The sequence below is a fragment of the Erinaceus europaeus genome, chromosome 9 (genome assembly GCF_950295315.1).
Source record: "Erinaceus europaeus chromosome 9, mEriEur2.1, whole genome shotgun sequence".
Lineage (NCBI taxonomy): Eukaryota > Metazoa > Chordata > Mammalia > Eulipotyphla > Erinaceidae > Erinaceus > Erinaceus europaeus.
The window spans coordinates 66,868,345-66,893,206 of NC_080170.1; the positions used below are offsets into that span (position 1 = coordinate 66,868,345).

Consider the following 24,862-nt stretch of genomic DNA (forward strand, 5'->3'; position numbering starts at 1 on the left):
AATCCTTCTTCCCTCTTGTATTTGGCATCTACTTATACTAATAAAATTATATATAATCATGGTAATGATGTCATGAGTATATATAATTACACATAATGCACACTACATATGTTTAATTAATGTGAATTGTGCATATACTAATCAATGCAGAAACATAACAATCCTAGGATGGATATTACTGCCTCATGCCCTGGACATTAAATGGAATACAAGTCTGTAGGGTCTTCTTGCCCAATTGATAAAGTGACAGACTTTTGTCTGGCTCTAGTTCACACATTATCCTACAACTCCTCTCTACTTGTCACTGTCCTATCAGCAGAAAACAGATTGGGCTAGACTGTGTGTCTCCTGCAGACAAAAAACAACAGCAAATTCTGTCCCCATTACCTACCCTCTATCACATCCCATTCTCCAGAGTCCTACAGTTGGGCTCTCTTCTCTAAAAGGACAAGGGACAATCTAACCTGCCTAGAAAACTCATGGATCTAGAAATCATTTGCCAGGATATCTGGATACACTGAGGAGGCTCAAGTACCAACACCCAGAGTTATCTTAGGGCCTAACAGGAGACGTACTATTTCTCCTTACTCCCACTTTCTGTCCTCCTTAACCCATTGGTCCCCATCAATCCTCCCACTTCTGGGTGCCTAATCTCCTCCTCCAGAAATGGAGAGTGCAGTCTTGTCCATTACCTATACAATCCTCCTTTTGCACCTCCCCAACACTGTCTGCTCCTCAAAACCTCCCCACTCCACCCTTCCTTTCCGCCACCCCCCCACACCCCTCCCCCACTGTAGATTGGAATGAAAACTGGGACGATTTCAAAGTTTATTCAGATCTACAAACTCATTTCACAGAATAAAACGCAGGCACACAAGTAACACAATGCACAACTCGTAGGTAAAACTCAAGATAAAGTGTTCCTCGAATACTCATGATAATGAGCATTTTTATTGCTTCTGCTTTTTTGAAAGGGCGGGGCAAATGACTGCAACTTAGTTACGAGTATGCTGAGAAGAGAGTTCCATAAGGTTAGAAGGCGGAAGCATAAGGTCCCAATCAGGAGACCTTAGTAACTGTACTTGGGGGCGGTGTGTGTGGGTGGGTGGTGTGGGTAATTGAGCTCCATAACTGCTACCACAGGGCCACCAGGGTTGAGAGGGCGGCTTGGGTTGAACACCCCTGGGGGTGGGGGGAAGCCTCCTGCAGAGCCTGCGGAGGTGGAGGGAAGGGCGGGGGAAGGACAAAACTGCCGGACGTCCTGCCCAGGGTCAGCCCCGCCTGCCAGACACCCGCACACATCTGCGGCACGGGGCGCGCGGCCTCCGGGGGGCGCTCGCAGCGCTGCTCCCTTCTGCCCCCAGGTGACGCCCCAGGTTTCTCTCTGCAACTGCGTCACCGCCCCTCGGACACTCAGGTTCCCAGACTTCCCCTCACGCCCCCATAGCCGCCCAAGCCCTTCCGGCAGCCCCCCCAATGCCTCCCACCCTGTCACCCCCAAGCTCCAAACCCCGATTCCACGAATCCTGGACCACACAACTAGCGCCCTCCTGCCCAGCAGCACCCCACTCTTCCCTCTGATCACCCAGCCGTCCCCTCCCCATCTTCTGGCCCCCTCACTCTCCCAGCTTCCCCATTCCTGCCCCTCGTGTCCCTCCAATTCCACCCTGCGGTGTCCACGCAGTTTAGTCATTCCAGAAACAAGGGACGTTTGGGGGTGACGAAGGTTGGGGAAGTCAGGTCCGCGACAGACCCCCATCCCTATGTTCCCGGAGTTACAGAGCGAAGACTACGGGAGGGGCGGAAGCACACTGACAACAATGCAGGCGCTGGCGAGGCATGCAGTTCTGCATTGGTGGTTCAGTGGTAGAATTCTCGCCTGCCACGCGGGAGGCCCGGGTTCGATTCCCGGCCAATGCAAAGCTTTTACTTTTTTCTGCACCTTTATATCTAGCAGGTGGCATCATGGAGCTTGTCCCAGGCAGGAAGACCGGAAGGTGGTTTGCAGAGATGTAAGAGGGCTCTCCTGTGGTAAAATCTCTTGATACGACAGAATTCGCAGTTAGGTGACTTACCCAAAAACACAAAAATTATGAATCGAAGTAAAAAAAAAAAAAAAAAAGAGCTGTTACCTCCCCGTCGGGGAATCGAACCCCGGTCTCCCGCGTGACAGGCGGGGATACTCACCACTATACTAACGAGGACAGGTATAGGGACTTGCTGTTGGTTTCTCCTAGTTAAGAGCAAGGACCCAGATTCAAGGCTTTTGTCTTCTATTTGCTGTTAAGAGACAGTATTTATTAGCAGTTAAAGAACTACAATACAGTAATGACTTCATTTCTCTCTGTCCTATCCAACAACGACGACATCAATAATAACTACAATAAAAAAACAACAAGGGGAACAAAAGGGAAAATAAATATTAAAAAAATAAAATAAAATAAAGATTTCTAGAGGCCAGGCGGTGGTGCACCTGGTTAAGTGCTCACATTACAGTGCACAAGGACCCAGGTTCAAGATCCTGGTCCCCACCTGAAGGGGGAGTAGTGAATTAGAGCTGCAGGTGTCTCTCTTTCTCTCTACCTCTCCCTCCACTGTCAATTTCTCTTTGTCTCTATACAATAATAAATAAATAAATATGGGCCCCAGATCAGATCAAATCAAATCGATAGTGTTTACAATCAACAATATTTATACACCTTTCCCATATTTGGGAGCTACTCTCTTCCCTAATCCAACTTTCTGGTCCTTTTTCCAGCCATGACATCATCTCCCCAGACAATAACTTGGATCCAGCTGCATATCAGATGTCAGGCTCAGGAAAAAAAACAAAAAACTAGTATAGTCATAGGCTTTTTGGAATATAACTGAAATAGGACTACTAACTATCTACAAAACAGAGGACCCCCTCCCCCAACTCTTCATCTGAACTATTCCAGCCTTTAGGTTCATGATTAGTCAACAACTTGTTTGGCTCTATATGTTAACTTTTTTCAGCCACTAGGTTCCAGATGCTAGCATGATGCCAACCAGACTTCCCTGGACAGACAACTCCACCATGTATCCTGGAGCCCCACTTCCCCAGAACCCCACCCCACTAGGGAAAGAGAGAGACAGACTGAGAGTATGGATTGATCTGCCAATGCCCATGTTCAGTGGGGAAGCAATTACAGAAGGCAGACCTTCCACCTTCTGCACCCCATAATATTAGCCTGGGTTCATACTCCCAGAGGGATAAAGAACAGGAAAGCTATCAGAGGAGGGGGTGGGATACAGAATGCTGGTGGTGAGAACTGTACAAAGCAGGACAATTTGTTTAATAAACAGGAACCCAGAGGTAGGAATAGAGCAGATGAGATTAGGGCATCTTCCAGTGAAAAGAAGCTAGGAAGTCTATTTTAGGTATATTCCCAGGAGCCCATGACTTTAGTAATTTTTGCCTGAGCCTGCCTGATAACTATGTCTTCCATGTCTGGGAAGATATTGTCAGAGTTTAGATTATGGCTAGAAAGATAGATTAGGATGGAAAGTGTCTCCCAAACAAGAGGAAAGTATATAAATACCATTAACTGCTTACCCCATCAATCTGACCTAGGGCTCATATATATTCACATTTAGCATAGGAGCCTGTGTGACCTCTGAGTCCATGTCAGTCTGAGCTCACAGTCCATGGTCACAGCTAGGAACACTGTAAGTTAAACTCATTTCAGGACCAGTCTTCCTCGAGTGACAGAGTAGGCTGACACAGCCTCCCTTCAGAGAGTGGGACACTCCCTACTATTGCTGTTCTACAGTGAGGGCAAGGTCCTGAAGAGGCCCACAAGAGGGCTTATGATGATCTCGATGGATGTGACCAGTGGTGGGAGAGAGAAGGAGAGAGAGAGAGAAACAGATCTGTTAAAGGTCTAGACCCATCATATCTTTGTGGGAGTCCCAGGATTCCCTGACTAGAGTCCCAGATGATGGAGTGGCCTGGTGTTGACCAAAAAGGCCTTCATTACACTGAGCCAGTCTCTTGCCCTTATTCAGATTTTGTCATCTGGCATTTTTCATCTGACAAGGTTAAACTTTCTCCCAGTTGTTAAATCACTGACTATCACTTGTTGTATCCAATCCATGGGATCTGGCCTCAAGTTGGAGAGGGAACAGACCTAGGGTTTAAGTGGGATCTAAGTTATCCTTGTGTTTTAATGCATTTTACTTGTTTGGTGATTATAATAGGGGTTGTCATAGGAGACAATAGCTGTCCTTTAGTTGACATGTATACTTTTATCGGTATACCCCTTGGCCCATTGTATACAGTATTTCTTTTAAAGATTTCCAAGGGAGTAACATTAATGCTGTTGGTGTCAGGAGAGATTAGGGGATATCTCTTTTGTGATTTTTTCTTTTGTGTAATTAACTGAGTGACTGAGTGATTGAGGGAAGTAAGGGGTAGGAGAGAGGGTTGTCTATGCCTAAGTAGTAAATATTAGATTTTTATGGTGTCTTCTTTACGTCTTTCTACTTGTTTGCTGAGTTTATTAAGTCTAAGTCTAATCACAGCAGACCACTGAGCACTTTTACTTTGAGGTATATCGTTTCCCCTAACTTATGGATACATGTGTGTATGTACCCTGTCCTCCAGGCCCTGGTCTATATCTATATGTTAGAGAGTGTGCCATTTGAAATGGAACTAGGTAGTCCCATGTGTTAGGAAAGGTCCCACCAGATTATTAGAGTTGACATCTCAGATTTGGTGTCTCTAGATGCAGAATGAAGTGAATCATGGCATGGTGGCACTGGTTGCACTGATTTAGTTGAGGTCAGCAAAGACAACATCACAGGGTAGGGGATCAAGAGGAGAAGCATAAAGAAATATAAGCAAAGTCCCAGAGGTTCCAGGACTGGGAGAAATATAGATTTTTAAAAACTACTTATTTATTTATTGGATAGAGACAGAGAGAAATTGAGAGAGGAGGGGGAAGACAGAGAAGGAAAGAGACAGAGAATCACCCAGGGCTTGAACCTGGGTCCTTGCACACTGTAATGTTTGCACCTAGGCAGGTGCACACCACCTGGACCCCAGAAATACAGATTTTTAAAGAGAATGGGGAAGGTTCTTTGCTATTTTAGAGTTGAAGTTTTTTTCTTTCTAGACCAGAACACTGCTCAGTTCTGGCTTATGGTGGTGCTGGTGATTTAACCTGGAACCTCAGAGCCTCAGGCTTGAAAGGCTTTTGCATAACCATTATACTGTCTCCCCAGCCCTGTAGTTCTTTTTTTATTATTATTTATTTATTTATTTTCCCTTTTATTTCCCTTGCTGTTTTTTTCATTGCTGTAGTAGTTATTATTGTTGTTGTTGTTATTGATGTGGTCGTTGTTAGATAGGAAAGAGAGAAATGGGGAGGTGAGGGGAAGACAGAGAGGGGTAGAGAAAGACAGACACCTGCAGACCTACTTCACTGCCCGTGAAGCGATTTCCCTGCAGGTGAGGATCCAACTTGGATCCTTAAGCCAGTCCTTGTGCTTTGCGCCACATACGCTTAACCCATTGCTCTATCGCCCAACTCCCAGCCCTGTAGTTCTCATTGTAACCTATAACCAAGTTATTTGGCAGCTTGGTTAACTTTGATATTGTGAATAGGACTTTGAAGCTTGATTAGCATATAGCTGACCTTGAGAAGGTAATTAACATATGGCTGGAGTCAGGACTGAACTCAGGCCAACTTCAGGCAAAAGTTGGCCTCTGTTCCTGCACTCTCCAGGTTCCCTGCTTTCCTACATGATGGAGGCCATGGCTGCTCCTCTTGGGATTTGTACACATGAAGCTGAACTTTGGTAATGAACTTATCTCATGGACCTGACCTACTCTTACCCCTGCCAATAATTGCTTGTTTTTCTATACCTAAAATATACTGCTCCATACTGCTGTACCACCATGTAATAAACCTTTGTTTGTTTTAACCCCACTCCAAGCAGCTGTGCCCCTGTGAAGTCCTTTTTTATATTTCAGTACAATACTTTGAAAATCCCATGATTAGGATTTGCTGTACCATACATGACATCACCATGATTCATGTTATTTAGTGCTATTTACTTTTTATTTTTATGTTTTTAATATTTATTTATTTATTCCCTTTTGTTGCCCTTGTTTTATTGTTGTAGTTATTATTGTTGTTGTTACTTATGTCATCATTGTTGGATAGGACAGAGAGAAATGGAGAGAGGAGGGGAAGACAGAGGAGGAGAGAAAGACAGACACCTGCAGACCTGCTTCACCGCCTGTGAAGCGACTCCCCTGAAGGTGGGGAGCCGGAGGTGCTGGGGGAGCCACCTTGCGCTTTGAGCCACCTGCGCTTAACCCGCTGCACTACCGCCTGACTCCCCTCCTTTTTTTTTAATCAAGGCTATTGTAATGTCCCACAGCGCCAAAGGTCACAGTAATGTATCACTGAGAAGAAGTCAGATCATGAGATTTATTCTGAAAAAGGAAGCAGGGGTGGGGGACAGGTTGTGGCATACCTGATTGAGGGCACACATTACCATGTGCAAGGGCCTGGGCTCAAGCCCCGCTCCTCACCTGCAGGAGGGAAGCTTCATGAGTGGTGAAGCAGTGCTACAATAGTTTCTCTTTCTCCTTCCTTCTCTGTCTCCTCCTCCCCTCTCAATTTATCTCTGTCCTACCAAATAGAATAGAAAGAAAAGGGGGTTCATGTACTGCAGACCTGTGGGAAACATTGGTGGTGAGCCCTGGTCGACTGTGGGCTGAAACTGAGCCTTGACCATCTGGAGTCCACAAATCTGGAGCCTGTGGGAATGCAGCCCACATGTCACAGGCCCTTCCTTTCCTGGAGACTCAAGAATATGTGAGGCTTCCCAGCCTAGGTTGCTGTCCAGGTGAGGCTGAGGGACAGGTTTCCTAAGGGTCCCTGTGTCATCTAACTTTGCCCTTCCTTCTGTCCTTTGATGAACTTTGAAGGTTTCTGTGCACAGAGAAGTAGAGCCCTGTGTCCACCAAGAACAAAACTCCATTCACCAGGAAGAGAATGAGATGATGCCATGGCACGAAAACAAATAGAATTTCAGGACCTGAGAAAAGACCATAGGGTAGAATGACTGTTGTTAGAGTAGAAATTTTCAATAAACAATAGGTTCCCAGTCCCCTGCCTTTGTGAAACAAAAGTGGTCAGGACTGAGCCAAGCCTAGAGCAGACAGGCTACTTAGGAGGTCTTTGGGTCTCTTCGCCTCTCTGTCTCCCCAAACCCAGGGCTACATGGGATGAACTTCTAAATGGTGACTAGGATCCATCTCTTCTGAGGAACACTGGCTGAAGTTGTAACGTAAGGGTTTGTGGTAGCTGAAGTTTGAGTAAGGCAGTATAAAACTGAGTTTATTGGGAATCAGGCTGTAGCGCAGCAGGTTAAGCGTGCAAAGCCAAAGACCCACATAAGGATCCCAGTTCCAGGTTGTGACTTCGACCAGGCCCCGGCTCCCCACCTGCAGGGGAGTAGCTTCACAGGCTGTGAAACAAGTCTGCAGGTGTCTATCTTTCTCTCCCTCTCTCTGTCTTCCCCTCCTCTCTCCATTTCTCTCTGTCCTATCTAATGAAGACATCAATAACAATAGCAGTAAAAAACAATAACGGCAACAAAAGGGAAAATAAATTTTAAAAAGTTAAAAAAAACTGAATTTATAAGTTGTCTATACAATTTCTCTGAAAGCACTTTTTATATTTAATTTTTTAATTTTATTTAATTTTTCTTCTTATTTTTAATTATTATTATTTTTATTATTACTTTACTTCTTTTACCAGAGCACTGCTTGGCTCTGTCTTCTAGTGGTATGGGAGACTGAACCTGGGACTATAGAACCTCAGCTATGAAAGTCTCTTTGCATAATCATTATGCTAGCTCCCCGATATTCTTATAATTTTATTATTATTATTATTATTATTTTGCCAGAGCACTGCTCAGCAATAGCTTTTATGGTGGTGCAGGGAACTGAACCTGGGACTTTGTTCCTTCTCCTTCTCTTCCTCCTCTTCCTAGTTCTCCTGCTTCTTTTTTAAAATTTTTCTTTGTACTATCTTTATGTATTTATTTGTTGGATAGAGACAGCCAGAAATCAAGAGGGAAGCGTGGGATAGAGAGGGAGAGAGAGGGCCAGGTGGTGGCACACCTGGTTGAGCACAATACTCAAGGACCCAGGTTCGAGTCCCTGGTCCCCACCTACAGGGGAAAGCTTCACGAGTGGTGAAGCAGGGCTATAGGTGTCTCTCTTCCTCTCTATCCTGACCTTCCTTCTTGATTTCTGGCTGTCTCTATCCAATAAATAAGTCAAGATTAAAAAAATGGGGGGGGGGAGACAGACACCTGTAAAACTGCTTCACCACTTGAAAAGTTTTCCCCCTACGGGAGGGGACTGGGGACTTCAACCCAGGTCCTTGCACACTGTAACATGCATCCTCAACCAGGTGTGTCACTGCCCAGCCACCCTTCTTCCTTTTTTAAGGTAGAGACATAGAAGGTAGAGAAGATTGAAAGAGATCACATGACTGAAGCTTCCTTCAATGGAGTAGGAGCTGTACTCAAACCTGGGTTACACATATGGCAAAGCAGTGCACTGTCCAATTGAGCTATTTTCCATCCCTATTTTATTTATTTATTTATTTATTTTTTACCAGTGCACAGCTTATAATGTACAGCTTCCATGTACATTCCATACAGAGTAGAAATATAAGGCTTGCATTGTTCCATCTTGAGCTTGGACACAGAACCCTCTGTGATGAACATTTTTCATGAATGTGCCTGGGGGGAACCTTTGAGAACTGAATGAGAATGACAGACTACATTAGCACCTCAATCTTCCTGATGTTGTTTTGCCTCCAAGGTTATCAATGGAGCTTGAACAGGTATTTTTGCGCAGGCACTTACACTTCTTGCCAAATGCTTAACCAACTGCACCGGCCCCAAATCTGCCTAATGTTTTAAACTGACTGCTTTTAACTAGAAGACAGCCATCTTGGTTTTCTTGTTCCACTGTTTTCAAGCAGGCTGCATTGCGGTCTCTTTTATAGTTAATGTATAATCCTGAATAACCTCATACTAGCTCACTTCACTGTATTGTGTGTGTTGAAGATACACAGTTAAGTATTTTCCAGGTAGCATGTATGCCAGCTGGCCTAGGGAAGACATTCTCAAGATTTTCCCCCAGGAATTAACTATCACCTTAGCTCCGTGAGGTGATAGAAAATAATTCCATCTCGGGAGTAGTGCAGTAGCGCAGTGGGTTAAGCGCAGGTGGAGCAAAGCTCAAGGGCCGGTTCGAGCCCTGGCTTCCCCACCTATAGGGGAGTCGCTTCACAAGTGGTGAAGCAGGTCTGCAGGTATCTATCTTTCTCTCCCCCTCTCTGTCTTCCCCTCCTCTCTCCATTTCTCTCTGTCCTGTCCAACAATGACAACAATAATAACTACAATAATAAAACAACATGGGCAACAAAAGGGAATAAATAAGTAAATATTTAAAGAAAGAAAGAGAGAGAGAGAGAAAAAAGAATTCCATCTCTTGAGAGCTTGTTTGGAGGTTCAAGCACGGGATCGCAGCTACTTGTATACCCTGACCGAAGACCAGTCAGTCTCTATTGGGGAAGGCTGCCCTCTTGCACCCCTTTGGGAGGCATTCACATGGAGCGGTGAGGGAGGAAGGGGACACTCTCCTAGCCAGCCAGATCAACCGAATCAACCCTGGCGATCAATGGGGTGACAGATGTCGCAGCCAGTTTGCCCTCACATCCAGAATTCCATCTCTTAAACTGACCACAAGGGGGATTGGTTCTCCTGATCCATATAAACCAGCATATAGTCCTTCAAACAGAGAGCAAGAAGACCTTTACTGGAAATTCTTGGTTCCATCTATCAACTTCTCCATCAAAGTAATCTTTTGGACAGTGTTTCCCTAGACTTAAGCCCCAGATCTTCACATTCTAACACTCCCTTTCAATCTTGATCAGGAAAACAGGATGGTAGAATTCCACCATTCTCCTAGACAGGTAACATCTACAGTACTTATTACCATTATTACCATTACTACTACTACCACAAGATGGAAAGGAAAAAGAGAGAAGCAGAATATTACTCTGGCACATGGGATACCAGGGCTAAACTCAAAACCTCATTCATGCTTCCAAGAATAGCATCATACTCAATGCACTACATCCTGGGCCCAAAATAAATCTTAAAAAACAAAATAAACAAAAAACTAGCAAGCATTCTGAAAGGTGGCATAGTGGATAAAGAACTGATTTCATGGGTTGGATGGTGGCACACCTGGTTGAGTGCACATGTTACAATGCACAAGGACCCAGGTATGAGCCCTTGGAAGAAAGCTTTGCCAGTAGTGAAACAGTGTTGCAGGTGTCTCTCTGTCGCTCTCCCCCTATCACCCTCTTCCTTCTCAATTTCTGGCTGTCTCTATTCAACAAATAAATAAAGATAATAAAAACATTTTTTAAAAAAGTTAGATTCACAACTCAATCCATTACATCCTCAGGCCAGAGGGACCCAAGGGGGGAAGCTTGATAGTGTCTGGTACATGGTTTTGTGAAGCTTCAAAGACCATTTCCTGGGCCTGAAACAAAGCTCACCTGGGAGAGAACAGTTTTGCCATGCCCGTGACCCAGATTTGAGCTCCTGGTATACAGCACTGGAGGGAATATTGGTACTGTGGTGGCTCTCCAAAGCAAACAATGGGGGGTAAGTGGGGGGTGGATAGCCTCTGTCCCCCAAGAGGTCAAACTCTCAGGGAGTGACACCCATTGCTACACTCTGAGGAATGGGTAGGATCTCAGCCACAGGCAGGTCAAGTTAGAGCTTCCTGGGCTCCTACTACCTCACAGAGGCCCACTTAGGAGGACACAGGCACTGATGCTGGGAACAGTGAGGACTCCCTCTATGCCCAGCCTATACCAAGGCCAGAAGTACCTTGGTTCACAGTTTGCACGGTGATAGTCACAGGCTGTGAGGAGTATCTCATCTTTCCAATAAACCCAGTGCAGTGGTACTTCCCGCTGTGGCTGGCATTGGCACTAGGGATGGAGAAGTCAGAGTTCTGACGGGAATACCTCACAGCTTTTCCATTCTGAAAGAATATGACCTTGAACACAGGCTTTTTTCTCCAACTGTGGCACCTCAGCAAGATGGGGTCCCCCTTCTGGAACTTCAGGCCAAGTGTCTGCAGCAAGAGCCAGTCTGAAAGACACAAAACAGAGTTGGAAAGATAGCCTAGTGATTATGTGAAGAGATTCTCATGCTTGAGGGCTCTGAGGGCACAGGTTCAAGCCCTAGCACTACTAGAAGCCAGAGCTGAGCAGTGATTGATAAAATAAGCAAAATAAAATAAAACACAAAACAGGATGGCGACTCCAGACTGAGACATATTAGAAAAATTTGAACATCCTAGGCTTATGATGGGCCTCTGAAGAGGAAGAGGAAGAACTTCACTCTCAAGAGTTGGGGGAAGGTTTTAAGGAATTAAAGCTTGTAGTCTCAGCAGCCTGTTTTGCTCTCCCTGATCAACTAGGAAAAAACAATGAAAATCACTTAAAAACTCAACAAAATATAACCGGGATCTCTTCAGAAAACTCACCAAGTCACAGGTGGGTACAATAATGTGGCTCCTTGGCAGAAAAGGGGTTGAGGGAGAGATTCTAGGGACTAAAAGGCCACACTCAGGAATGGCTGGCACCAGACTAGGAGTTTGGCAGCTGAGGCACAACACTTCTGGGTCTGAGTTAAAAGAAAGGACAGTGAGGGAAAGAAAGAAAGAAAGAAAGAAAGAAAGAAAGAAAGAAAGAAAGAAAGAAAGAAAGGAAAAAAGAGAGAAAGAAAGAGGGAGTCAGGCTGTAGCGCAGCGGGTTAAGCGCAGAGACAGCCATAAGGATTCCGGTTCGAGCCCCAGGCTCCCCACCTGCAGGGGAGTCGCTTTACAGGTGGTGAAGCTGGTCTGCAGGTGTCTGTCTTTCTCTTCCCCCTCTGTCTCCTCTCCTCTCTCCATTTCTCTCTGTCCTATCCAACAACAACAACAACATCAATTAAAACAACAAGGGCAACAAAAGGGAATAAATAAAATAAAAAACAAATTAAAAAAAAGAAAGCAAGAAAGAAGAGAGAGAAAGAAAGAAAGAAAGAAAGAAAGAAAGAAAGAAAGAAAGAAAGAAAATCACAGGTAAGTACAGACAAATGTGGTCTGAGTATAGAAAAGGAGTGCATGAGTGATTCCCAGGACTAAAAACAAGTGGTCAGAAACAGTAGGCATCAAATTATATTGGTAGCTGAGACACACCACTTCTGGGTCTGAGTGTTAGCAATAAAAAGAAGAAGAAGAAAAAAAAACTAAAAAGTCACCAATTTAAACTGTGGCTTTTTGCTATTGTCCCACAGAAGCTGGAATAGCCGCAGGGAGACCCTATATTGACATAAAGGTTACAGAAATAGCCCGGTGACACAGGATAAAAATTTACCCTCCCCCACCAAGATATATAAACAAGGAAATTGAACACCTTACCCACAGCACCTCCTGCTGGGACAACAATGAAATCCACACTAAATGAGGAAACAGAGAAATACATAGATAGCAATGACAGAAACCCCAAATGACCAGATAGGCACAGATCTAGAAAAAATAACAAAGATAGAATTCAGAAAACTCATTATGAAATCAACTCAAGAACTAAATGATCATTTTACAGAATAATTACAAGTAAAGAAAACAATGACAACAAACAAACAGAACTGCAAGGCCTAAAGAACACTTTGAATGCAGTTAAGGTTGAGGTAAGAGGCCTTGGAAATAGACTTAACCAGGTAGAGGAGGGAACTTGAATACTAGAAGACATAGTCACCACACACTGTGAATTTAAAATTCTTGAAGAGGAAGGTTTAGGAAAAATGAAGCACTTCTTAATGAAATTACAGACTCCATCAAAAAGACAAATATCATAGTTATTGTGATCTCCAAGGAAAAAGAGAAAGAATGAAGAACAAATTCAAAGAAATTTAAAAATTTTTTTATTTATTTTTAATTAGAAATACAGAGAGACAGGGGCCAGGTGGTGGCACACCTGATTGAGCATGCCTATTAAGATGCACAAGGACCCAGGTTCAAGCCCCTGGTCCTCACCTGCAGAAGGAAAGCTTCACAAGTGGTGAAGCAGTACTGCAGGTGTCTCTCTCTGTCTCTCTAGCTCCCCCTTCCCTCTCAATTTCTGACTGTATTTATCAAACAAATAAATAAAGATAATTAAAACATTTAAAAATTATTTTAAACAAGAAATACAGAGAGAGAGACCAGAGCACTGCTCAGCTCTGGCTTATAGTGGTGCTAAGGACTGAACCTGGGACTTCAGAGGCTCAGGCATGAAAGTCTTTTTGCATAACCATTATGCTATCCCCCCAGTCCCAAAGAAATTTTAACAGAAAAATTTCCATACCTGAAAAACATTCAAAATATAAAAATCTAAGAATGTGAATGCACACCTAAATTTTTGAACCCAAAACAATAATGCAGCTATGAACACAGGGGTGCATATGTCCTTTCAAATTAGTGCTTGAGTGTCCACTGGATAAAAGCTCGAGGGTGATATTGATGGGTCATAGGTAATTACAATTTTATTTGTTTAAGGACCTTCATACAGTCTTCCAAACTGGCTGTACCAGTTTGCAATCCTGCCAGCAGTGAAGCAGAGTTGCCTTTTCTCTACAACTTCTCCAACACCTTTCCTTTCCTGGTTTATTGATGCAAGCCATTCTCTCAGTGTGAGATGGTATCTCAGCATAGTTTTTTTTTTTTTTAAGTTTTTATTTATAAAATGGAAACACTGACAAGACCATAGGACAAGAGAGGTACAATTCCACACAATTCCCACCACCAGAACTCCATATTCCATCTCCTCCCCTGATCTCAGCATAGTTTTAATTAACATTTCTCTAATGATAAGTGAAGTGGAAAATCTCTTCATGTGCCTGTGGGCCATGTGTATCTCTTCTTCAGAAAAATGTCTGTTGTGGTCCAGGAGGTGGTGCAGAGGATAAAGCATTGGACTTTCAAGTCTGGCTCCCATTGCATTGAAGAAAGATTTAGTGCTGTGTTCTCTCTGTGATCTCTCTCTCTCTCTCTCTTTCTCTCTCTCTGCCTCAATATATAAAATAAGATAAAAACTCTGGAGAGTGGCATACTAGTTAAGCTCACATGTTATCATGTACTAGGACCTGTGTTCAAGGCCCCAGTCCCCACGTGCACCTCTCTCTCTTAGATGTCTTTATTTATTAAATAGAGATATCAAGAAATCGAGAGGGTCAAGAGGGGAGATGGAGAGGGACAGAGAGATACCTGCAACACTGCTTCACCACTCACAGGGCTTTCCCCATGCAAGCGATGACTGGGGGCTCAGACCCAGGTCCTACCCATGTGCAATCAGCTAGGTGTGCCACCACCAACCCTTCCTCTCCCTCTCTATCGTCTTCTCCTCTACTCTCAATTTCTCTCTGTCCTATCTAATAAAGGGGGAGGAGGGTAACTAGGATATATATATATTTTTTTTTTTTTTCAACAAGAGCACTGCTCAACTCTGACTTATAGTGGTGCGGGGGTTTAAACCTGGGATTTTAAAGCCTTAGGCATGAAAGCCTCTTTACATAACCGTTATGCTATCTGTCTTCTTCTGCAGCAACATATTTGTGTTCAGACACCAAGCCCCAGTAAAAAGCCTGTGGGCAATTTTTTAAAAAGTACATAGGAGTTTGGGCAGTAGCACAGTGGGTTAAACGCAGGTGGAACAAAGCCCAAGGGCCAGAGTAAGGATCTTGGTTCAAGCCCCTGGCTCCCCACCTGCAGGGGTGTCACTTCACAGGTGGTGAAGCAGGTCTTTTTCTCCCCATCTCTGTCTTCCCCTCCTTTCTCCATTTCTCTCTGTCCTATTCGGCAACAACAACATCAATAACAACAATAATAGTAACCACAACACTGATAAAAACAACAAGGGCAACAAAAAAGGAAAATAAATAAATAAAATATTTTTTTGAAAAAGTACATTGGGTGGGGGTAGATATCATAATGGTTATGCAAAGAGACTCTTATGGTCCCAGGTTCAGTCCCCTGCATCATATAAACCAGAGCTGATCAGTGCTCTTATTAAAATAATAAATAAACAAATAACTTTTTTTAATCAGCAGAGTGTAGCACATTTATCTGAAAAATTGACTTTGCTGTTGGTTTACAACCCAATTATTTAATGTATTGAATGTTCAAATCTCAGGGGACAGACACAGGTGACCAATTCTTTTTTTTTATTATTTCCTTTTGTTACCCTTGTTGTTTTATTGTTGTAGTTATTATTGATGTCATCGTTGTTAGATAGGACAGAGAGAAATGGAGAGAGGAGGGGAAGACATATGGGGAGAGAAAGAGAGACACCCGCATACCTACTTCACCGTTTGTGAAGCGACTCCCCTGCAGGTGGGGAGCAGGGGGCTCGGACCGGGATCTCAAACCAGGATCCTTATGCGGGCCCTTAACTCCCATGTAGGTGGAGAGCTGGGGGCCAGAACCTGGGTACTTTCTCTGGCCCTTGCGCTTTGTGCCACCTGTGCTTAACCTGCTGCACTACCGCCCAACTTCCACTTCTTTCACTCTTTCACTTCTTTCAGCTCATCTCAAATGTATAAAAGAAAACAGACCAAAATATAGCATTATGTGCCAAATATATCTCAATAATTTTTTAATTTTATTTTAAGGAGAGATAGAAATAAACAACAGAGCACTGCTCAGTTCTGGTTTATTTATTTATTATTTAATTTTTTATTATTTATTTTCCCTTTTGTTGCCCTTCTTGTTTTTTTAAACTGTTGTTGTAGTTATTATTGTTGATGTTGTCGTTGTTGGATAGGACAAAGAGAAATGGAGAGAGAAAGGGAAGACAGAGATGGGGAGAGAAAGAGAGACACCTGCAGACCTGCTTCACCGCTTGTGAAGCAACTCCCCTGCAGGTGGGGAGCCAAGGTTCCAACCGGGATCTTTACTCTGGTCCTTACGCTTCGCGCCACCTGCGCTTACCCAGCTGCACTGCCGCCTAACCCCCTCAATAAAATTTCAAAACATGTTAGATACATTAAAAAAAAAAAAAAAGTAAATCTATATAGGAAAAAGAACTTAGTTTAGAAAGGCCACATTACTGGGAAACAACTAGTCCATTCCCTCCATGTACAGAACACATGTAGGTCTTATGAGACCTGGGAGCCCAGAAATCTATTGTTGTCATATTTTTTATTTGTCTTTGTTTTTAGATAGAGACAGACAAGCAAAGAGAGAGAAGAGAGTGAAAGAGACCACAGCACCAAAGCTTCTTTCAGAAGGTATGTGTATGTATGTGGTGGTGCCGCTGGTGGTGGGGGTGCTGTGGTCCAACTGGGTTGCACACATGGCAAAGCAGTAAGCTATTGATTTTTTTAAAGTGTTTTTAAAATATTTATTTATTTTCCCTTTTGTTGCCCTTGTTGTTTTTTATTGCTGTTGTAGTTATTGTTGTTGTTGTTATTGATGTCATCGTTAGGACAGAGAGAACTGGAGAGAGGAGGGGAAGACAGAGAGGGGGAGAGAAAGATAGACACCTGCAGACCAGCTACACCGCCTGTGAAGCAACTCCCCTGCAGGTGGGGAGCTGGGGGCTTGAACCGGGACCCTTACGTCCGTCCTTGCTATTGACATTTTGATGGTCTTATAGCTTTGCTTTTTCTTTTCTTTTTTTGAAAAGTCTGAAGACTGTGGTCCAGGAGGTGATACAGTGGATAAATCATTAGATTCTCAAGCATGAGGTCCTGAGTTCAATCCCTGGCAGCACATGTTCTTTCTCTCTCTCCTCCTATCTTTCTTACCAGTCAATAAATAGAATCTTAAAAAAAAATTGGGGACCAGGTGGTGGTGCACCTGGTTAAGCGCACACATTACAGTGTGCAAGGATCTGGGTTCAAAGCCTCTGGTCCCCACCTGCAGGGGGAAAGCTTCACGAGTGGTGCAGCAGAGCTTCAGGTATCTCTCTGTCTCTCTCCCCCTCTCTATATCCCCTTCCCCTCTCAATTTCTCTCTTTCTCTATCCAATAATAAGTAAATAAAAATAAATGTTAAAAAAAGATTTTAAAAAATTTTTTAAAGTGTGAAGGCTATGCAGCTGTGTGTGGAGTAGGAAGACACAGAAGGAAGTGATGGGCTGCTGTGATGTCACTGGGGATACTTATGAGGTTGAGTCAGTATTTACTTCTCTTTCAACAAAACTTCAATCTCAAGCAGTGCCTTGAGCAATACCATTTTTAGGCATTTGCCCCCTGTGTTCATAGCTGCATCATTCACAATAGCCAAAGAGTGGAAGAAGCCTAAATGTCCATTGACAAATGACTGACTAGAGAAATTATCGGATATATATTCCATGGAATGCTAGTCTGTAATCAAAAAAGATGATGTTGTGTCCTTTGGGACAAAATGGATAGAACTGGAGGTTATTGTGCTTAGTGAAATAACTAAAGAGAGATGAAAGACTAATATTGGATCATTTCACTTCTATGTAGAATCTAGAGAGCTTATACAAATGAACTTGGAAAAAAAAAAGAAGCAGGGTGGGGATAGCACAATGGTTATGCAAAAAGACTCTTAGACCTGAGGCTCCTAAAGTACCAGGTTCAATTCCCTATAAACCAGAGCTGATCAGTATTCTGGTTACCACCCCCCCAAAAGGGAAGCAAACGAACTGTTTTGTGTAGGGGTTCAGAAGAGGCCTCCCCAACATGTTCACAACAGGTGGCTTACAGTTTACTTGGAGCTGAGGTCAACTGATACACTGCAGTCTCACAAGAAGTTTAACACTCACTCCCTTAACCTAGAGAGTGAAATTCAGGAGTGCAGTTGGGGGGGGGGGGGGGGGTTTGGTCCAGGATCTGAATGACCTGTCTGCCTGGCAGGGCAAACATCTAATTTCCAGTTTGAAAAGGAAGTGTCAAGCCCCCAGCTCCCCACCTACCAGGGGTCACTTCACACTCCAGACCTCCTGCTTAAGAGTCAATGCTTTTTCTATTGTGTCATCTCCCAGACCACCTTATTTTTATTTTTTTAACCAGAGCACTGCTCAGCTCTGACTTATGGTGTTGTGGGGGACTCTCAGGCATGAGAGTCTCTTTGCATAACCATTATGGTATCTACCCCCGCCCTTCTCTCTTCCTACCTCTCTCTCTCTTCTCTCAATTTATTAAATATAAGAAAAATAAAATAAATGAAGGGAACAAAAAAAAGGCACCTAGACTCTTGGAATGGAAAAAAGAAATAAAGAGAAGGAGGAGGTAGGAGGAGAATGAGAAGAAGAAGGAGGAGGAGAAGGAGAAGGAGGAGGAAGAGGAGGGAGAGGAAGAGGAAGAGGAGAAGGAGGAGGAGAAGGAGAAGGAGAAGGAGAAGGAGAAGGAGAAGGAGAAGGAGAAGAAGAAGAAGAAGAAGAAGAAGAAGAAGAAGAAGAAGAAGAAGAAGAAGAAGAAGTGGAAGAAGAAGAATATGGAAAATGACTATCAGAATGGAGTGCAAACATCAAGCCACAATGGTAAAACTGGTGGGGAAGAAAAAGAAGCAGGGGAATAGGCAGCAGAAAAAGAGGAAGAAGACTGGAGTCATTTAGGGTTGTTCTAACAAGAGTGGGGAGAAGAAAAGAGTGGGTAGTGAATCAGGGTCAGAGATACTGCTGATCACCCTACATTGCACAAGGTAGACCTTCACAAGATCCACCTGCTCCACCTGAAATATATGTGTGTATCAAATTATCATACGGTATACAAACTTACACAGTATTATACTCAATCTGAATAAAGCTGGAAAAAGAGAAAAGAAAAAAACAAAACAAAAACAAGAAAGGTGCTGAACTTCTATGGAGACAAGGTAGGGAGGGTAAAATGAGTCGTCCTCCCCCCCTCCCCCTAGTCGGGCGGTAGTGCTGCGGTTAAGCACACGTGACACGAAGTGCAAAGACCGAGTAAGGATCCCGAGCCCAGGCTTCACAAGCGGTGAAGCAGGTCTGCAGATGTCTGTCTTTCTCTCCCCCTCTCTGTCTTCCTCTCCTCTCTCCATTTCTCTCTGTCCTATCCAACAACGACATCAATAACAACAACAATAATAACTACAACAATAAAATAACAAGGGCAACAAAAGGGAATAAATAAATATTTTTTAAAGTTATAAAAAAAATGAGTCCCCCCACAGGAACCTCCCCCTTCCCTCTGGTTCCATAGCCCCCACCCCTCTTCAGGCCCTATCTCAATGTCCTGCAATGGTTGCCTGCATGTGCAATGGCTTTCTGCACAGTGATTGCCATCTGCCTCACTCATGTGCTGTTTATGTCTTGAACATTCTTGCTCAATGAGACTAAGGCCAAAACCACTGTAGACTTCCAGGGAACCACCACACCCCACAAACACAGAGGCGGGAGGGGAAATGAGTGCCCACAAAAGCTCACCAGTTAATCCCTAGGAACCACCCACCCTTTCCTGTAATGTCAGCAGATCCTGGTATCCCCAGACACTTCCACCCATGCCCACTACCCCTTAACTGATCCCCACTGACCTGTCAGCACCACCAGGTGCACAGGGTCGCTCAGGAGGGTTCCATCGGTCTGGCACTGGTAGTCCCCACTGTCATTGCTATCAGCCTGGAAGCTGAAGCTGGGCTGCTCCTGACCAGGCACGGAGCTCCCATTGTGAAACCAGTGGGTGGATAGGTCCCCAGGGACTCGGGCTCCCTGGCACATGAGAGTCACGCTGTCATTCTGGAACACACGCACCCATGGAGGCTGGAGATGTAGCACAGCCTTCGGGAGATCTGGGAAGGGGGGTGGGTAGGGACAGGGGGCAGAAAGCTCAGGATCTGCAGGGGAGGGGAAGTGGGAGTGGGGGTGTGAAGCAGAGGGTACCCTAGGGACCTGGTCAAAGGGTGTCCTTGAATAGTTCATTCTCTCTGCATGTGTTGCCTTTTGGCCAAAGTGATCTGCAGAGAGATGGGTTGATGGGGAGGGTTGATAGGAGAGGGGTTCACTGAGGGACACTCTTGTACTTGCTGGGCTAACAACCCTCTACAGGACTTCAGGAGGAATCCTATCTCTCCCCAAGCTATCAGTGGGGAACCAGCCCACCCCCCACCCCCACCCCCACTGATTTGTATGTTAGTTGTCTCTCTCTTTCTAGCCTACCCCCCCCACACACACACTGTTTAAAAGATATTTATTTGTGTATTTATTTCAGATAGAGATAGGCAGAGAGAGAGAAAGAGACCAACACCAAAGTTTCCTTCAATGTGATGGGGACCATGCATGTGGCTAAGTATCACACTATACGAGTGAGCTATTTTGTTGGCCCTATTTATTGTTTTATATAGGGACAGATATATACATATATATATATATATATATATATATAGAGAGAGAGAGAGAGAGAGAGAGAGAGAATATTGTACCAGAGCTCCCTTCAGTGTGATGGACCTTGACCTCAAACCTGGATGGTTCACAGGAAAAAGAAGCACACTATCCAAGTGTAGTATTTTTTGTTTTTTTATCAGAGCGTCGCTCAGCTCCAGGAATCAATCAGTGACCTCTTGCCTGTCAGTCCTGTGTATTCCCATTGGCTGTCTCCTTGGAAAGCAGGATGTTTGTATATTGATGTTGATATGTCTGGGCCTCTGGTGGATCCATGGGAATTTTGCCAAGACACCAATCCTAGGCCCCACTAAAATGGGGGGTGGTGGTGGTGGAAATGGCACTGGGCTGCACCCTAATCCTGTTTTGGGTGCCATTTTCAAGGCAGTCAAGGCAGTTCCACAGTGTAAGACACTAACAGCACAAGCACAAGGAAGCAAAGCGCACACTCACCAACTCCCCTGGCAGCAGAGTCTGCAAATGAGAAGAGAGCAGATCAGAAGCAAAAGGGGAGGGGGTAAGGTCTAAGGGGGAGGTGAATTTGGGGTTCCCCTCTCAGAGTAATCTGGAGAATCTGCTGCCAATTGGGTTCTTAAAAGGGAAGGTCATTTTTCTTGAGTCATTTCTGCCCCCACCTTCCACCCCCCACAGCTACAAAGGGACAGGATATTTTGTGCAGAGTCTGAAATTACCCTGCCCAAACCCCACACACATACCTCCCAAAAGAAAAACAAAACAGAGGAATAACCAGGAATCTGGGACTAAATCCACATTCTCTTTTTCTTTCACCCTGTTCCCACCCCATCCCCTGGGGTCCTCCCTACAAGGAATGGAGATTGCCTGGTTCCAGAATGTTCCCCACTCACCCAACATCAGTGAAATTATCAGCGATGGAAGCAGCCACCGACTGCCCAGAGGAGGAACCTTCTCCAACATTTTGGTATTAAAGTTGTCTCAGCACTGGGCCCCAATTCAGCAGGTCTGGTAAATGACTTCAGAAAAGAGGAAGGGTGTCGATTCAGTCCCTCTCACGCTTTCATCAGATCATTTTCACTGGCCAGTCAACTAGAGATGGGCCAGAAGCTGAGTCAGCTTTAAAGGCAAACCTCCCTCAAGAACCACATGGAAAGCAACTGGATTTCTAGTGATCTGATGTCATAGACCCTCTCCCTCTAAAGCCCCTGTCCCATATTCCATTCCTTCACAAATGATCAGGTTCTCCTTACCATTAACAAATGAGAGAGAGAAAAAGGGGTGGCAGGGGAGGCTGGAGCATCACTCTTGTACATGCAATACCAGGGATTGAACCTGGGACCTCATGCTTGTGAGTCCAAGGTTTTATCCACTGCATCATTTCCCAGGCTACCTATTCTCTTTATCTGGCAAGACAAACACCTGTCTACTGCTGGGGAGACAGCACAGTGATTTAGGTAACAGGTTCTCATGCCTGAGGTTCAGAAGTCACAGGTTCACTGGTTCAGTCCCTGGCACTGCCATAATAAACAAGAATTGAGTGGACCAGGAGGTTGTGCAGTGGAGAAAGCACTGGACTTTTATGTACGAGGTCCTGAGTTCAATCCCCATAAGCACATGTACCAGGCTGATGTCTTTTCTTTCTCTTTCCCCTTATCTTTCTAATTAATAAATAAAATCAGGGGCCAGGTGGGTTAAGTGCACATGGCGAGAAGTGCAAGGACCAGTGCAAGGACCAGTGCAGTGATCCTGGTTCTAGCTTCCACCTCCCCACCTGTAAGGGGGGGGGGGGTCACTTCACAAGTGGTGAAGCAAGTCTGCAGGTGTCTATCTTTCTCTCCCCCTCTGTCTCCCCTCCCTCTCTCAGTTTCTCTCTCTCCTATGTGGCAACAACAATAACAAGGGCAAAAATGGAAAAATGGCCTCCAGGAGCAGTGGATTCGTAGTGCAGGCACTGAGCCCCAGCAATAACCCTGTAGGCAAAAATAAATAAATAAATAAATAAATAAATAAAACAAACCAAGACCTGAACTATGCTCCTATGCTAAAAAATAATAAAATAAAATAAATTCAGATGCTTCTAGTATCCGCTTACCAAATTTTGATCCTTTTTTTCTCCTGGTAAAAGTCCAGGTTCCTTTTTTCTTGTCATTATTATTGCTAAGGTTTCATCACTCAAACCTTACTGTTTTTTGTTTTTTTTCCTTTTTAGCTGGAAAGCAAGACACAAAGAAAGATACCACAGTACTGAAATGTCCTCTAGAGCAGTGGGGGCCAGATTCAAACCTGGGTCGTGTGCATAGCACATGGATGCACCATCTAGGCAAGCTGTCTTACCAGCCACCAGCTTCCTTTTGAAAGCCCAGCCCACTTGCCCCTTTCCTGAGTCTAGAAAGGCAGCTGTACTCTCAAGTCACAAAACTCTTTGGAGTCTTCTGTGTATGTGTAAATTGCCATAAGTAAATTATTTTATTTATTTTATTTTTTTTAATTTGTGATCAAGATTCTATGATGACAGTGTACTCTTCTACATACACCACACATACTACTTGTTTATTATGAGAGAGAAAGAGAGAGAGTGTGTGTGTGTGACTGGTACCAGGGGTTGAATTTGCAGCCTCTGTAGCCTCAGTTATACAAGTTCTGTGCCGTGACAGGCTGACCTATCACCCTGGTCCTACAATTGCTTTAAAATTTTAAGAAATATCTATTAGCGAGAGGGAGATAGACCAGTGTGTTGCTTGCATGTGCAGTGTCAGGTATCGAACTCAGGGCTTCATGCATGCAAATCCTGTGCCACTACTCTAACAAGCATGAAATCCATAGCTCATCCCCCAACACTGCTTATGCCAGAGTGTTATGCTGATCTCTCTCTCCGTTATCCCCTATCTTTAGCTCAGGAAATAAATGAAATAAGTTCTTAAAAATTAATAATAATTACTTTTGGTTGAAAGCATCTAGAAGAGGCAGCCCAGGAGGTGGTGCAGTGGTTAAAGTGTTGGATCCTCAAACATCCGGAATCACATGTGCCAGAGTGATGTTCTGGTTCTCTTCTCTTCTCTTCTCTTCTCTTCTCTTCTCTTCTCTTCTCTTCTCTTCTCTTCTCTTCTCTTCTTTTCTCCTCTCTCTCTCTCTCTCTCTCTCCAAATAAATAAAACTAGAACTTAAACAAAAATCTATAAGGATAGAGAGAAAATGTCTCTCCTCAATGTGTTACAGGTATTATTCACAACAGCCAACAAGTCAAAGCAGCTTGAATGGCCATCACCAGGTGAATGGATAAACAAAATGTCTGCTCACAGCATGAGTCAGTCATACATATATATTATTTTTACCTTTAGAGCATTTACTTATTTTATTAGATAAAGACAAAGACAAATTGAGAGTGGTGATCTAGGAGTGGCACAACGGATAAAGTGTTGGACTCTTAAGCATGAGGTCCTGAGTTTGATCCCTGGCAGTACATGTACTAGAGTGATGTCAGGTTCTTTCTCTCTCCTCATATCTTTCTCATCAATAAATAAATAAAATATAAGCTATGATATATATGTATATATATATATATATACACACACATACAATGGAATAGTACTCAGCTATTAAAAATGGTGATTTCACCTTCTTCACCCCATCCTGGATGGAGTTTGAAGAAGTAATATTTAGTGAGATAAGTCAGAAACAAAAGGATGAATATGGGATGATCTCACTCATAGACAGAAGTTGAAAACAAGATCAAAAGAAATAACAAAAGTAGAACGTGGACTCAAGTTGGTTTACTGCACCAAAGTAAAAGACTGGGGGGGGGTGTGGGAGTTGGGTGGTAGTGCACCAGGTTAAGCACACGCCCCCAGCCCCCCACCTACAGGGGAGTCGCTTCACAGGCTGTGAAGCAGGTCTGCAGGTGTCTATCTTTCTCTCCCCCTCTTTGTCTTCCCCTCCTCTCCCCATTCCTCTCTGTCTTATCCAACAACAATGACATCAATAATAACTACAACAACAACAACAACAACAACAACAAAACGAGGGAATAAATAAATAAATATTTTTTAAAAAAGACTCTGGGATGGGGGAAAGGTTCGGGTCCTGGAACATGATAGCAGAGGAGGACCTAGTAGAGGTTGAATTATTATGTTGAAAACTGGGAAATTTTTTGCATGTACAAACTATTGTATTTTACTGTTGACTGTAAACTATTAATCCCTCAATAAAGAGACTAAATAAATAAATAAAAATATTTTTTGTAGGGGTGTATTTTTTTAAATTTATTTTTAAAAGGAGACATTAACAAAACCGTAGGATAGGAGGGGTACAACTCCACACAATTCCCACCACCAGATCTCTATATCCCATCCCCTCCCCTGATAGCTTTCCTATTCTTTATCCCTCTAGGAGTATGGACCCAAGGCCATTGTGGGTTG

The 24,862-nt window shown here is 43.9% G+C and overlaps 1 protein-coding gene, 1 long non-coding RNA gene and 2 other non-coding genes across 4 annotated transcripts; 1 reads left to right on the top strand and 3 right to left on the bottom strand.

The window, feature by feature from the left end:
- Nucleotides 1–1,450: 1,450 nt before the first annotated feature.
- Nucleotides 1,451–3,036, bottom strand: LOC132540222 (uncharacterized). The gene is made up of 3 exons (XR_009551430.1): nucleotides 2,700–3,036; nucleotides 2,188–2,280; nucleotides 1,451–2,040 (listed from the first exon to the last, which is right to left on the bottom strand). It is a non-coding gene; the product is annotated as an uncharacterized LOC132540222 (long non-coding RNA).
- Nucleotides 1,850–1,920, top strand: TRNAG-GCC (transfer RNA glycine (anticodon GCC)). Its single transcript has one exon. It is a non-coding gene; the product is annotated as a tRNA-Gly (tRNA).
- Nucleotides 2,133–2,204, bottom strand: TRNAD-GUC (transfer RNA aspartic acid (anticodon GUC)). The gene has a single exon. It is a non-coding gene; the product is annotated as a tRNA-Asp (tRNA).
- Nucleotides 3,037–6,447: 3,411 nt separating the features above from the next.
- On the bottom strand, nucleotides 6,448–22,897 carry LOC103122692 (low affinity immunoglobulin gamma Fc region receptor III-like). Its single transcript, XM_016192657.2, has 5 exons — nucleotides 22,540–22,897; nucleotides 21,338–21,463; nucleotides 19,628–19,882; nucleotides 10,966–11,232; nucleotides 6,448–7,074 (listed from the first exon to the last, which is right to left on the bottom strand). The coding sequence occupies exons 2-5, from the start codon at nucleotides 21,405–21,407 to the stop codon at nucleotides 6,920–6,922; spliced, it is 747 nt and encodes a 248-aa protein (XP_016048143.1). The 5' UTR covers nucleotides 21,408–21,463; nucleotides 22,540–22,897; the 3' UTR covers nucleotides 6,448–6,919.
- Nucleotides 22,898–24,862: the final 1,965 nt, after the last annotated feature.